Source organism: Mya arenaria, chromosome 5 (genome assembly GCF_026914265.1).
Source record: "Mya arenaria isolate MELC-2E11 chromosome 5, ASM2691426v1".
NCBI lineage: Eukaryota > Metazoa > Mollusca > Bivalvia > Myida > Myidae > Mya > Mya arenaria.
The window spans coordinates 38,943,569-38,959,161 of NC_069126.1; the positions used below are offsets into that span (position 1 = coordinate 38,943,569).

Consider the following 15,593-nt stretch of genomic DNA (forward strand, 5'->3'; position numbering starts at 1 on the left):
GAAAGTCTTTGATCAAAATTCCTTGGGTTTGGGGTCTTTGGTCAAGTAACAGAAAAGTTTGTACCAAGGTGCCCTTGTTTTAATTTAGAAAAGCATATAAACATTTAAGAGTTTCGCTTTCACATCTGTTTTCTTATTCATCATTTATATAATTTGCACAAACCCAATGTCAAAAACCTAGTTTTATTTCTGTTGCATTAGTAATTGACATGCATGGAAGATTTTAACAGGAATACTTGAAAGAACAAATAAATATGAACATAAGGCTGGTTGTGAAATGTTTGAGGATTGAATTGCTTTCAAAGTTTGTTTGTATTCATCAATATTTTCATAATTCTAACATTCTTTAAACATCATTTTCAACATCATCATCATCCATTGTTATTATGTAGCCATGTTTGAGTATAGTACTCAGTTACTGTTTATTTACCTCACTAGTTTGTTACCCATGTTATGTTTTAGTTAGCCAGCCACCCCATGTATTTTCATTGCACCTAATTGCACTTGACCATGTATATAACTCATCACTCATCACTACTACATGGTGTATGACAGTATTCCATTATACTAGCTGCTACTAACAAGCATCTTGACTTACCCATCCTGCAAAGAATACAACTCATAGTTAATATTGTCTCAAGTCCATAATGGAAATGTTAAGCGTGTTGCCACCTTTACAGATTTAGAAACATTTAATGACCGGCCAGTGGGGGGCACATCTAACGGTATTACACGCTCAAGTAGCGCTGTTGATATAACGAGCGGCACCTCAACTACGCCGCGTAGACGGTCATCATCTACACTTCTCGCTGCACGTTTGTCAAACGGATCCACAAATTCTCTACGTAAGCACACATGATTATATTACCTTCAAAGCCTTTATTCTGGTGGATCACGGACCTATCCTGGAAATGTCCTGAAAGACCAGTGTACGCATGACCCACTTTTTCCTCGCTTGGAACATTGAAACGCTTACTTATTTGCATTCACAGCAATCAAAAACAAAAAGGTGCTAGAGGTGTCCTTGCATAATTTCACTCCCTTCTTTGGTTCGGGGTTGTTATCATTTGCCTCAATCAAGGTTTATATTGCTATATGGCATTTAAGTGCCATTCTGCGAGAATAAAATAAGTATTTTAGTAGCCTAAATATCAGTGTTGCTAATTTGCTCAAGTCTTGCTACTTACCAAGGTATATAATTATATCCTAAAAAGGCTATATATTCATGTTTTATATAGCTCAACCTTCAGAATAATGTCCGCATTTTGCCCATACAGTTGATGGACAAGAGCTTGGTTTATAGGATTGAGTTTTTCTCCCAAATATCAAAGGTTCTGGGTTTATTATAACTTCCATTAAGACTTATATTATGTGGGAAATGGCATGCTGTTTCAATTTCAACATTCAGTCAATTCAAGTCTGTTTATATAATGGTATTATAGGAAGCTTTTTCGACAGTATATATGTGACCTATTTCAAAGTTAAGTAAATGATGGCTTTTATTTAGACAAAGTGTAGTTAATTATAACAGTTTCATTAACTTAAGTAACAATGTTTGTATTCATTCATTATTCCTCATCAGTATGACCATAACTTTTTATGTTAATAATATATACATTTTAGATACATAATTTAATACATTCAAATTATGTTGTGATTCAATTTTAGAACTTGTTAGGAAATAAATTTTAAAATAAAGTAACACAATCAGTCTCGTTATAAAATGACATTTTATTTATTTACTTTAAAAAAAAAATGTCAATAAATAGTGAAAATCCAGTATTATTTGAGGGGCGATTATTGTTATCAGTGGCATAAAAACCTGGTTGTGTTTCAGTATTTAATTGTGATATAGTTGCAGTGCAATACAAATTTTCATACTTGTAAAACTCACTCCAGTTTTTGTGATGAAAATTATGTTTTTACACTTGCTTACTTTGGAGTTCAAGTAGATGAATCAAAACAATGAACCAAAATATCTCACTTTATATTTACTTTCTGTATTTTAATAATACTGTAATAACATGTGAAATGGACAATACACAAGTAAAAAACAACATAAATTTACAGGAAAAAGTGGCAGTGTTTTGATTTTGGTTTAATTTGATACTGCCTGTAGAATCAAAATTGCTAAATCATATATGAAAAAGCTTGGTCAAGTTCTTTAAAGAGTTTCATCATGAAATTCACCTGATTCACTGTCAGTTATAATAATACAAATGTATGTGAATAACCATGGGCCAAACAAGGGTTAAATTGTTCACATAAACATAAGATAAGAAAATATGGGTTAATCCAAAGGTTTTGGGTGGTATTAGATGGTGACCCTGTGTGGGTGAAAAATGGGATACATATAAAGTGATCAATGCTGGTCAATATAAATCTACTCTGAGGGGTCGGGGGGGGGGGGTGACTTGTATCATGTGGAAAGTTTTTTAATTCAGCATTTCATAATAAAAAGAAATAATTAGCAAATTATATGTATTGTCTTTAATTTCATCAACGCTGCTTTATTAGTGCAGTTGATACAGATTTACAAATGAGACAACAATGAATGCATGGTTAAAATTTGTTTGAGAAAGTCTGTGGTTACCCATATGAAACATAATTTATGAAATAATGTAATATATATTTTGTACAAATTATAAGGTTTATAAGGTTACAAGCATTCAAATTGGTGAAGATTTTCATGTAAAGTATTATTTTATTGCCTCTATAACCGGATGTTCTGGTTTTGACCTAGGTATTATGGTCACTTTGTCATGAAATTTAATGAATTATTGACAGCTGATATTGTCTCAAACTCCAGCACTGTGATTTTATCACCTATCATGTTTGACAGAGTGTTACCTCTCAGTATTACCTCACATAATGTTATGGTATATGTAATGAATAAGAAATGTTTATTAACACGGATATGGTATACCGCAAATTGTTCCCTTTGACAAGCTTTTTGTGTGCTCTTGTCGTTAACAAACAAAAGATGGAATGATAAAAGATATAGTATTGAATGTTCTGTAATATCATAACATACAATTTTGTAACAATAAGAAGTTGATGAGCTCCTGTGTGAAAAAGTGAGTTAGAAGTGAATAAACTTCCATGGACTCTGATGGAGTGGATTTACAGTATGGATCGCAACAGAAGTTTATAAACTGTTTTCATGGTTCAGAGCAAGAAACTTTTGCAAGTCTGAAATTCTGATGGAGAAATATAGAAGTCCTTTATATTGGTAACAATAAATGACTTAGATGTGCAATGTTGTTAACGAATAAGCAGGTTAATAATGAAATGGTTGCTGGGAGACACACTGTTGTTTCAGACACTGTGAACATCTACCCTGTACTGTACTTTAGGGTTGACTGTCATATTGGTTTTCCATGATAATTCTATGCATCTATCCTGTACTGTCAGGTGTATTTAAGGGCTGTGTCATATTGGTTTTCCATGATAATTCTAGGCATCTACCCTGTACTGTCAGATGTATTTTAGGACTGTGTCATATTGGTTTTCCATGATAATTCTATACATCTACCCTGTACTGTCAGATGTATTTAAGAGCTGTGTCATATTGGTTTTCGGTGATAATTCTAGACATCTACCCTGTACTGTCAGATGTATTTTAGGGCTGTGTCATTTTGGTTTTCCATGATAATTCTAGGCATCTACCCTCTACTGTCAGATGTATTTTAGCGCTGACTGTCATATTGGTTTTCCGTGATAATTCTAGGCAATTTCTCATTAATGTAAAGATGCAACGCTTGTCATGCAATAGTTTGCATGCAACACTGGATTCATTCACCTTCGACAGAATCAAGAAGTTTGGGATTAGTTTCCATCCTCCTAGTTTTCTATTCTATTACTTAATTTGTTCCTTTCATTTTGATGGCTTAAAAGTCTTTTCTGTCGTTATGTAGTTTCCACATTTCTGTGTTATGTAGTTTCCACTTTTATTTATAATAGTGATTGCAATATTTAAGGGTATTTCTCTGTAATCATGACAACGATTCCATACAACTTGCATCATAACGTTTCCAATATTGCAGTGAATATTCTCCAATTATGCTTAAATGCTGTTTCTTTGAAAGGAAATTGGGTCATATCGAATTACAAACTGCTTTTAGCCATGGTCAGTAAATAGAAATAAAATAAATTTTTAATTGATTGAACTTGTGATGTTGTATCTTGTTTCACTTCAAGGGTGTAACCAGTGATTGTTCAATTATTTGATAACCTTGATATGAGCTGTTTTATGAGACCAACCTTTCATATACCCAATTGTCATGTCAAAAATTAATGCTTTAATATTATATGGAACCTAGAAAACAGGATGGCATTATTTCATGCAGTTGATGGGTCTTGGGTTATGCACTGTGTAGAGCCAGTAGTACGATGACATCAATACTAGTGGTTAGCAGTTATCTTCTATTTAGTCCGATAAAATGAAGTATTCAAAAGAATTTTAATGTAAACTAATTACCTTTAGTTGGATTGGCCTATGCAAAATAGAAGGTGATAACATCTTTAGTGATGATATCAAACAGATTGTAACTTCAATTCACCCATAATACTGTATTTGAAGATCATGAATTCCAATGGCTATTTAATAATAGTAACCCAAAAGTGGTTAAATGATTATCCAGATTAATCCTTCTGAAATTGAGAAAGAGATGTGTTTTTCTGGATTTACTCTCACTTACAAGTTCATTTCACTGATATGGTCTTTTATCAGCGCAAAGTGCTTATTTTCATGTTGCTTCAAGGACATCGGATTGACTTTTTTGGAAGTTTATTAAAATTCCATAGAGATTTGGTTTACTCTCTTTTTCTCTAATCTGGTTAATCTTGTTTTGGCTTGGTGTTTGAGTGATACAGATTAAAGTGACAGCTTTAACATTTTTGCTATGCAGTTAAAATAGTAAACAATATGAAGAAATTTTTTATGACAGATAATGTAAAAGGTGATGAGACTTTTAGATATTATTAAAATGTGTTGACAAAAATGTAAGCCTTCTGAAATGGAAATTAGGATAATTTTATGGAAACACTAGTGGACATGACTTCAGTGAACTCTTGGAAGACATTAGCAAATCTATCTTCTACATTAGGAGTGAGATTTGCAGACACTTTAGCGCAGGGAACTGAGTGTGATTTGGAGAATAAATGTGAAAAAACAGCATTCGAAATTAACTTGAATACTATTACACATAATGGAAGAAAACTGGTTGGAATTCTAAAAAAATCAGGAGATTCAAAAGAGATTGGTGGTGATATTGATATAAGCTTCAAGAATCAACATCATAATGGATTAGAGGGTAGTTTTCCTGCAAAGTGTTATAGAAGACTTGACCATGTTGATGAAGAGGCTGATGAAGGTCTTGGTGATCTGGATGATGTGTTTGAAGACTTTGAGGAGGTTTATGAAGCCTTTGTTGGGTCCGAGTGGAGAGAATCTAGGGAGGGAGGAGAGTGCAGTCTTGTAGGGGCTCGGGAGGCTCTAGGATGGTGTCAATGCCCCATGAGGGTGCAACAAGTCCGCACATACATACATGGTGATACCGGGTTGAGGGAACATCATGGCTGTAGTATGACATCTGACCTTGGTAGTCCAATCTCACCTGTGGACAGTGCAGACTACCCGGACAGCTTCAAATACCATTGCGACTCGCTTTCGCTCAGTCGCCAGACACATAAACATTCTGATAGTTTGTCAGTGTTGCAAACTTTCATGAACAGTGATACCAATGAAAACATTGTGCCTTATAGTAGACCTTGGAAAACAAATTTTCTACAGAGTAGGGAAAACAATGCTTGTATCGATATATCTGAAAATGACAAAACCTATTCAGACATGGTTGATTTAAAAGCCAGTGTTGAAGACTCTAGTGCTCCTTTAACACCATCAAAGAGCAAGTCTGTTCATTTTGCAATATTTCCGAAAATTGTTGAAATACCTCGCATCTCAGATCTTGAAAAATCCAATGGCAAGGATGTTATAGTTCAGTCAGATGAAACCAATAGCAGAGAACAAATAGGAGATAATATTTCTGTATCTGGTAAGGGAGATAATCTATGTTAGTGTTGTAATAAAAATATAATAACAGCTGGCAACCACAACTATTAATGGCAAATATGTAGTTGCATTTAATATCATTTAAAAGTTATTCATGGACACCCCTATAATGTTATTCTTTTTTAGGAATTTATAGTATTGCTGTATAATACTATACACCTATAATACTTCATCATAATTATGTATGAAATAAAATGCCCTGTTTTATCCTGGCCAGGGTGACATAGAAATGGCATATTGTTGATCTTGTTGTGTTGGTTGTTAGGTTGGCCAGATACACATAGTATAGTAGCCAATATATAAACTACCTTTTATAAAACTATTTAATAAAACATTTTCTGGCGTAGTGTATATATTTTAGATTGAGCCCTGCGAATCAGATATATATGAGTATAATGCAATATTATAAGTATACCGCCCCAAATTTGAATTTGACAAGAAATTAACTTTTCCAGGAGCATATACGGTAATTATAATGGTTAAAACAATTTTGAACCAATGGACTGACAGTATTTTTCAAAATAAATGACTTTTAAATATATATTTAGTATATTGGCCTTCACATTGAAGTACACAATAGTTTGTTTATTTTGTGACGCAAGTGTCATACTTCTATAACTAGTGTTGTACAACACACATTTATTTGCCATAATTCAGTTCTGCTTAGATTATACGAGATTTTGAAATGCAAAATTCCTTTTGTTGTGAAATTGACTTTAAATACATAATGAATAAATCATCAAAAAATAATTAAATAATAATCTGAAAGCTTAGTTTGTATGCAAAGGACAAGGCTAGTCAAAAAATCACCCAACATCTATGTTGGCTTCAGATGCACTGAAACATCAATAACCACAACAACAACTTGGTATTTATTGAGCTAACTAAATTTCAGTTATTTCCTTGTGGTGTTGTTCTACAGAAGCTGGCATACCCTTGTAGTGTTTTACCATGAGTTATTGCCCTACAGAAGCTTTGTAGTGTTTTACCATGAGTTATTGCCCTACAGTCAAGCTGGCATACCCTTGTAGTGTTTTACCATGAGTTATTGCCTTATTGTCAAGCTGGTATACCCTTGTAGTGTTTTACCATGAGTTATTGCCTTATTGTCAAGCTGGTATACCCTTGTAGTGTTTTACCATGAGTTATTACCCTACAAAAGCTGGCATACCCTTTTAGTGTTTTACCATGAGTTATTACCCTACAAAAGCTGGCATACCCTTGTAGTGTTTTACCATGAGTTATTGCCTTATTGTCAAGCTGGCATACCCTTGTAGTGTTTTACCATGAGTAATTGCCTTATTGTCAAGCTGGTATACCCTTGTAGTGTTTTACCATTAGTTATTACCCTAAAAAAGCTGGCATAGCCTTGTAATGTTTTACCATGAGTTATTACCCTACAAAAGCTGGCATACACTTATAGTATTTTACCATGAGTTATTGCCCTACAGTCAAGCCGGTATACCCTTGTAGTGTTTTGCCATAAGTTATTGCCCTACTGAGTCAACCTGGCATACCCTTGTAGTGTTGTACCATGAGTTATTGCCCTACAGTCAAGCTGGCATACCCTTGTAGTGTTTTACCATGAGTTATTGCCCTTACAGTCAGGCTGGCATACCCTTGTAGTGTTTTACCATGAGTTATTGCCCCACAGTCAAGCTGGCATACCCCTGTAGTGTTTTACCATGAGTTATTGCCCTACAGTCAAGCTGGCATACCCTTGTAGTGTTTAACCATGAGTTATTGCCCTACAGTCAAGCTGGTATACCCTTGTAGTGTTTTACCATGAGTTATTGCCCTACAGTCAAGCTGGCATACCCTTGTAGTGTTTTACCATGAGTTATTGCCCTACAGTCAAGCTGGTATACCCTTGTATTGTTTTACCATGAGTTATTGCCCTACAGAAGCTGGTATACCCTTGTAGTGTTTTGCCATGAGTTATTGCCCTATTGTCAAGCTGGTATACCCTTGTAGTGTTTTACCATGAGTTATTGCCCTACAGAGGCTGACATCCATGGGTCATTGCCCTTTAGAACCTGGCATACCCTTGTAGTGTTTTACCATGAGTCATTGCCCTATGGAAGCTGGCATGCCCTTGTAGTGTTTTGCCATTAGTTATTGCCCTACAGTCAAGATGGCATACCCTTGTAGTGTTTTACCATGAGTTATTGCCCTACAGAAGCTGGCATTCCCTTGTAGTGTTTTACCAAGGGTCATTGCCCTACAGCTTGGTAGTGTTTTACCATGAGTTATTACCCTACAGAAGCTGGCATACCCTTGTAGTGTTTTACCATGAGTTATTGCCCTACAGTCAAGCTGGTATACCCTTGTAGTGTTTTACCATGAGTTATTGCCCTACAGAAGCTGGTATACCCTTGTAGTGTTTTGCCATGAGTTATTGCCCTATTGTCAAGCTGGTATACCCTTGTAGTGTTTTACCATGAGTTATTGCCCTACAGAGGCTGACATGCCATGGGTCATTGCCCTTTAGAACCTGGCATACCCTTGTAGTGTTTTACCATGAGTCATTGCCCTATGGAAGCTGGCATGCCCTTGTAGTGTTTTGCCATGAGTTATTGCCCTACAGAAGCTGGCATACCCTTGTAGTGTTTTACCATGGGTCATTGCCCTACAGCTTTGTAGTGTTTTACCATGAGTTATTACCCTACAGAAGCTGGCATACCCTTGTAGTGTTTTACCATGAGTTATTGCCCTACAGTCAAGCTGGTATACCCTTGTAATGTTTTACCATGAGTTATTGCCCTACAGAAGCTGGTATACCCTTGTAGTGTTTTGCCATGAGTGATTGCCCTATTGTCAAGCTGGTATACCCTTGTAGTGTTTTACCATGAGTTATTGCCCTACAGAGGCTGACATGCCATGGGTCATTGCCCTTTAGAACCTGGCATACCCTTGTAGTGTTTTACCATGAGTCATTGCCCTATGGAAGATGGCATACCCTTGTAGTGTTTTACCATGAGTTATTGCCCTACAGAAGCTGGCATACCCTTGTAGTGTTTTACCATGGGTCATTGCCCTACAGCTTTGTAGTGTTTTACCATGAGTTATTACCCTACAGAAGCTGGCATACCCTTGTAGTGTTTTACCATGAGTTATTGCCCTACAGTCAAGCTGGCATACCCTTGTAGTGTTTTACCATGAGTTACTGCCTTACTGTCAAGCTGGTATACCCTTGTAGTGTTTGACCATGAGTTATTGCCCTACAGAAGCTGGCATTATTATAACCTTGTAGTGTTTTGCCATGAGTTATTGCCCTACAGAAGCTGGCATACCCTTGTAGTGTTTTGCCATGAGTTTTTGCCCTTCAGAAGCTGGCATACCATTGTAGTGTTTTACCATGGGTCATTGCCCTTCAGAAGCTGGCATACTCTTGTAGTGTTTTACCATTGGTCATTGCCCTTCAGAAGCTGGCATACCCTTGTAGTGTTTTGCCATGAGTGATTGCCCTACAGAAGCTGGCATACCCTTGTAGTGTTTTACCATGGGCCATTGCCCTACAGAAGCTGGCATACCCTTGTAGTGTTTTGTCATGAGTCATTGCCCTACAGTCAAGCTGGCATACCCTTGTAGTATTTTACCATGAGTTATTGCCCTACAAAAAATGGCAAACACTTATTATAAAAGTTGTTATGAACTTACATTTATTGAACATGTAACATGAACGTTTTTGTACCTTGATGGAAGAATAGCCATTTTATGGATTTTTATTTGTGGTTTTTATGTGAATGATTTGGTTCAGAATGACACATTATTAAATAAACCATGTTAAATATGGTTATATCACTGAACTTCTTGTGAAGTATGTAAATTGTAAGTATTATCAAACAACCATAGTTGGTAATGTTTCATAAAGTTTCATCGTAAAAGTGTGAATAAATCTTTCATTTATTTGTGGTGAAATGTTTGAATAAAAAGTGATAATCAAGATACACAGTATTTCACAATAAAGCTTCCAATGTTACTTGCATTGAATGCCTTTATTATTATAAGTAAAAATGGAAAAACAAATTTAAAAATTCTACATAAAGAAATTATTAGTAACAATATAAGGTATTAAGATAAGTTATACAAAACCCAGAATTTCCCTATAAATGCACATCATGTAAGTATGCATACATAGTACACTATCACAGTTTGGGCTTCTAGTTATGCTTTTTAATCTCATTCATTGTTGTCGTTCTTGTTAAAGCTTTATACTTAAACGTGCAGATTATAGTACAATAAATAAAGGATTATGTTTGTTAAAATTATTCCATTGGCTCTAGCAGTAAGTATTTCATGCTTTGTTTTCCTGTAAATTTAAGTTTTCCGGGTAATACGCTGCAAAAGTTATTTGTGCTTTTTCAATTGTAGTTTATAAGTTTATGTTTTAAAAAAAATGATAAAGTTAAGATCATTTAAAATTCTTTGAGCATTTAATGTCATATTTCCTTTTCATTTGGCTGACTCTTAGAGTAGGAAGAGTGCTTAAGGCAGTTTAATATATCACAAAGGGAAGTCAGCATTGGCTTGCAATGGTAACCCCTGTATATTTACAGCACGGCAGAAACCGCGATATGATCATATCGTATCTTCCTATGCTCAGTACAGAGCCTCTCCTTCGATTGACCACTCCGGTCGCAATAGAACGCGACTCGGGACCTCCCAGTCCCAACGTGAGTATTTTATATCCCTTGAGTGAAGACAATGCATGAGTTTTTGCCCTTGGTATGGGTCTTGCATTTGAATGATGTGAGTATGATCTCCCTTTCATATTGGGGTTAAAACAATTATTGTAATGAAAGTTATAATCCTAGTGTAAATGTTGCATGAAATTGAGCCATTGGTTTGAGTGAGACACGAAGCGTGAAACCACCTGATCTCCTGACCTTCCTTTGTGAAGAATACAAATATTTTTGTTCACAAAATCATTCAGTTAAATGTTGACAATGCCCTAAACTATATTATAATAGGGAGATATAATTTCCATGTAAAGTTCACAGAGTGCTGTGTGTTTGGTGGGTGATTGGGAGAGATGGGATGCTTGTACAGGAATGGTTAATTTTTGCGGAGGGTAGATAATAAGTAGGTGATTTGCTGGGTGCAGGAACATCAGTAACATCTATGATGGGATGAACTCATTTTCAGTCATTCATGCATGTTTGAACAACATATTGAAAACATATTTTTGCAGATGATAGTACGAAGCAGTCTTTCTTAAAACTCATCCATGAAAAATACATTAGAAGTCATCAACAACTATTGTTTGCATTTTTATACATAGCCTGCAATTCCTTCTTTCAGCTTTTGTTTTGTTTGGCATGGCAAATTCTGCGCATAGAAACTCAGTTTGCCGTTGCAGATTAGAATTCGTACAAAATACAAGGACAGGATTTTTAAACATATTGAGAACATTTGTTCATATTTCTAGGTTACTAACTGCTAAACTATAACTAATATTGGTGAAGGTTAACCTCACTATCTAACTCTTTGTAATAAGTAGTATTTGTGCTCCTCTGTATTCAAGAGAGTTTTAATAGAAAAGATTGATAAATTTGATAATATGTACAGAAATGTTTTTATTATAAACTTTTCAGCAAATGATACTCCAAAAAGTTTGTATAAGACATGCAGGGGTGGATATTGATGAATGCAAGCAAAAAATGTATTATATTTGTATACATGTGTGTATATACAGAGTTTATACTATGCAGAAAATTAAACAGAATTGTGTTAACTGTTCACTGAAAGATTGAAGAAAAAGAGCACCTTATATTATAATTATTGATTTTGGGTGTTTCTACAGCTAACAGTCGATCAAGTTCACCAACGCCCCGTGGCAGCTACCTGACCCACACTGTTGGGTTGGGCGCTCCTATGACCCCTGGCCGACCCCGTAAGGCCTCCACCCTCTCCAACCCCCGCAGTACGGGCACCAGCAGGGAAACTAGCCCCTCACGATCTTCAGTGAAGTCCTCCGGATACGGTCAGTCAATATTAAATGGTGCAGAGGTTGTGGAGAAATATTTAAGTTGTATTCAACTTATTTGTTCTTGCAGATTTTTCAAATGGATGACAGGGAAGTTTCTCTGATTTGTGCGAATGGCTTTGGTTTCAGTCTAGCTATTTGCTGTAAGAGCTTCTGCAAATATTGTTGACTTTAGAGTGATATTCATGAATAAGAATAAGCTTGACTCATGTTAATTTATTTGTCACATGAATCAATTTATGATATATGATAATTGAAAATAATCATCTAACCTGTCTAATCTCCTGGGTTATTTTCTGTTAACACATAAGAAGTTTTTTCACAAGAGTCTTTTCTGTATGGTACAGGTCGAGAACGGAGGTCTAGCGGGAGTAAGGCAGGTGCAGGAACGAAGACAATACGGACACTGAAACCTGGACAGGATGTTGAGGAACTACTCGAAGTTGCTCTGGTAAGTGTTTTGTAAAACTATTGTCGGCCTACTTGCAGTAGTACCATGTTTTCCGCTGTCCGGTCCTCCATATCATATCCAACCCGTAAGTACTTCCTGTGTGAAAGGTTTTAGAAATTCTTAGCCACAGTTAGTCATCATGATAAGATGATGTGACCCATGCAAGACTCATATCTGTAGGTCAAAGGTCAAGGTCACACTTCAGGTTCATTGGTCAAAATTCCTTGTATTTTGGCTTGAATGAGCTGAAGCCATGCGCTAGAGGAGCTAAAATATAGTTTGCTCTTGATTCATTATGATGAGTATGCGTGTCTGAAAGATCCATCTTGCTGGGTCAAAGGTTAAGGCACCCTTAGGGTCATTGGTCATAATTTCTTGTCTTGTTTGGCATCACTGGGAAACTAATGTTTTGTGGCTATGCATCACATAGCCAGCAAGTCTCCACCAATCAAATTCTAGGTCAAAGAACAATGCCAATAAAAAAAATATGAACCAACCTTTGTCAGAAATGTTTCATTATTTTTTAATAAACGTCACGACTCTCTAGTTGATATTTTGGTCCTGGTTTGAGCATATTTGAAACAATATGGTAGTATTCTTGTATCTTTTAAGAATGTGTAGGGACATTGTGTGCTTTGTGCTATAAAAATAATGTTTGTTGGTTCCATTGCAGCGGCAGCCTATCCGGAAACGTTACGAGAGTTATGATTCAGATGATAATGCCAGTGAAACATCAAGTGTTTGCTCAGAAAGGTCCTTTAGCTCTTCCTATGGCAAAACCTCTGAGGTAGTTATATATATTGCATTGTTTTAGTATTAGTGTAACAATATATGATCCATATGTTAAAGGAATAAGTTGCCTTTTATGATTTCAGTATTTGCTATAATATATAAGTTAACACTTTTTTATCAGTTACTGGTTTTAAGGGTGGATTTATTTGCTTATGTATATGAATGTGCATATGTTTTGCTTGTGGGGTAATGTTGTTTGGGCTGACATGATCTCTGGTTCTGTTAATGCTTACTCAGACGTCTGGTGACATAGAACGATGGCCTCGTCGTTCTACACCGTCTAGTAAGGTAGGCGCTGTTGTACACAGACACAGGAATCATCATCATTCAACTGATGTGTTACAGTGTAATTTCCTCATCTCTGAAGCATTAGTTAGAACCGAAAGACACTGAGATGAATGTGGATGTTTTGCTCAACGTTCAATCTACAGAATCTAAAGTCAATGTTGTGGCCTTTTACAGTTTTTCATTTGCTTGTATTTCATATCACATATTTTCATATTCATTGTTTAGCTAAGAAATAAGGTACTTTAATTTTGTTTTAACCCACATCACTTCCGTCTTACTCTTCATTAGCACAAGCCTGCAAGCTCTGCACTGGGAAAATGCTGTTCGGGATTTCTCAAATAGCAGAGATAGCTGATTTTTTTTTTTTTTTAAAGACAAACCATTAGTGTAAGAATTCCGGCTTGTCCATCCATCATGATAACTGAACCTTTATAAATGCATTTTGAACATAAATGATATCTTTGTATCTTTTGCAAGAAAGTCAAATTTCTCATTAATGTCACAACATATACAAGATATTGATGAGCTTACTAAGTGCACTTAAATATTCTAGGATATTAGTTGTACATGTATAGAGAATCATTGTTTTACATATAATTCTTTGTTGTTATTTTTAAGATCTCTTTGCTGTCCCACTTGTGTTAATTGCAGTTCCTATTGAGCTTACGTACTGTTGATATTGAATGTATCAATGTTTTAATTGTTCACAATTACTTGTAAATCATGGCTCATCAACCCACGTATTCCATCCAAACTGTAGATATAGAACACGTTTACTGAATTTTGGTGTAATAACGAAACTTCTTTCACTGAGTGATCACTATAAGCAATATTTTCATGAGTGGTTTAGCTGCAAGTGAACTATAAATTTCTGCAATCACGAGTGAAATAAATTTTGCTCTCACTCTAAAAGTCAACAAATTTTATGTTTCCTTTTTGATAAAAATGATAAAACTGTCAGTTCAATTGGCTTTATTTGAAAATTTTGGGGAAATAGATATGATGTTGTGACGTCATTTCAACCAGGCATAATGAATGCTCTGTTACTTTAATACCAAATGGAAATTAAAATCTTTAAAAGCATTGAAAACATTTCATTCATATTTTCCCTGCAGTGAAAAGAACATGCTATTTCACAGAAAAGCAAAAAAGAAACTGTTCAATACATTGAATTGTCAAACCTGCGATATAAGAGTATCCTGGAAGAATGAGTAAATCATTCTTGTATCGCCATTATCTTCTTTTTTTTTTAAAGACTTTTAGTTTTGTTTTGTGATAGACTTGTTGTTGGTGTTTTCAACATATTCATTGGCAATAACCATTTTAGAAGATCTTCAAAATAAATTTGGTTTAAATATAACCATATGTGCATAGTAAGGCTTACTGACCGGGCTTGAATATTTATCAAGTTATTGCTACTGTTGGACTTAAAACACAACAAAGATGAGCTGATGGTCTTCTACTGCTTATTCAATGATAAATGATAAATGAGTGAAAGTTCAATTCTTATTTCAGTTGTTGATTAATCAGGTAATTTTGCACAAGAAAGGGCTACTGGCATATTCATACATAATGCTGGGTACACCAGTTTCCATCTCTTGATTTCCTTTAGGATTTCTTAATGAACATTTTTGTGATCACAGTTTTAAGGCTACACTAACCTGGACTTTATTTTTCGATAAGAAGTGACTTGTACACTTGTATATATGGAGCTTGTTGGCAGTCTTTGAGGGTGTTCTGTCAGAGGCTGGTTGCTGGTGTGTTTTTTATGCAGCATAGGGGTCATATGGGGGAGGGGGCAGCTGTCCTACATATTGGAGACAGGTATATCCTCACAGATTGGCAATGGACTTATACATTACCATAAAACTGTTTATCAGTTTATAGTATTTTTTTAAAGTCTGCAATGTTCCATAATGGTGTTATATTACCCTCTTCACTGTATTGGGACTTTCTTAGAAAACGAAGTTGAGCTAGGATTTCATGACAGGTCTCATTGC

The 15,593-nt window shown here is 35.5% G+C and overlaps 2 protein-coding genes across 14 annotated transcripts in view; both read left to right on the plus strand.

Annotated features, from left to right (window-relative positions):
• Positions 1-15,593, plus strand: part of LOC128234750 (CLIP-associating protein 1-like) — a 126,087-nt gene that overhangs the window by 78,155 nt on the left and 32,339 nt on the right. For 8 of the 13 annotated variants that reach the window (XM_052949219.1, XM_052949223.1, XM_052949220.1 and 5 more), the window contains 5 exons: positions 681-845; positions 10,633-10,749; positions 11,880-12,059; positions 12,410-12,513; positions 13,187-13,300. In XM_052949219.1, coding sequence (XP_052805179.1) covers positions 681-845; positions 10,633-10,749; positions 11,880-12,059; positions 12,410-12,513; positions 13,187-13,300 — 680 coding nt within the window. The remainder of the gene's footprint in view (positions 1-680; positions 846-10,632; positions 10,750-11,879; positions 12,060-12,409; positions 12,514-13,186; positions 13,301-15,593) is intronic. The other 5 variants (XM_052949225.1, XM_052949226.1, XM_052949227.1 and 2 more) reach the window with 3 other exon arrangements.
• LOC128234752 (uncharacterized) lies at positions 2,758-8,335 on the plus strand. Its single transcript, XM_052949233.1, has 2 exons — positions 2,758-3,232; positions 4,911-8,335. Exon 2 carries the CDS (start codon positions 5,039-5,041, stop codon positions 6,077-6,079), a length of 1,041 nt encoding a protein of 346 aa, XP_052805193.1. The 5' UTR covers positions 2,758-3,232; positions 4,911-5,038; the 3' UTR covers positions 6,080-8,335.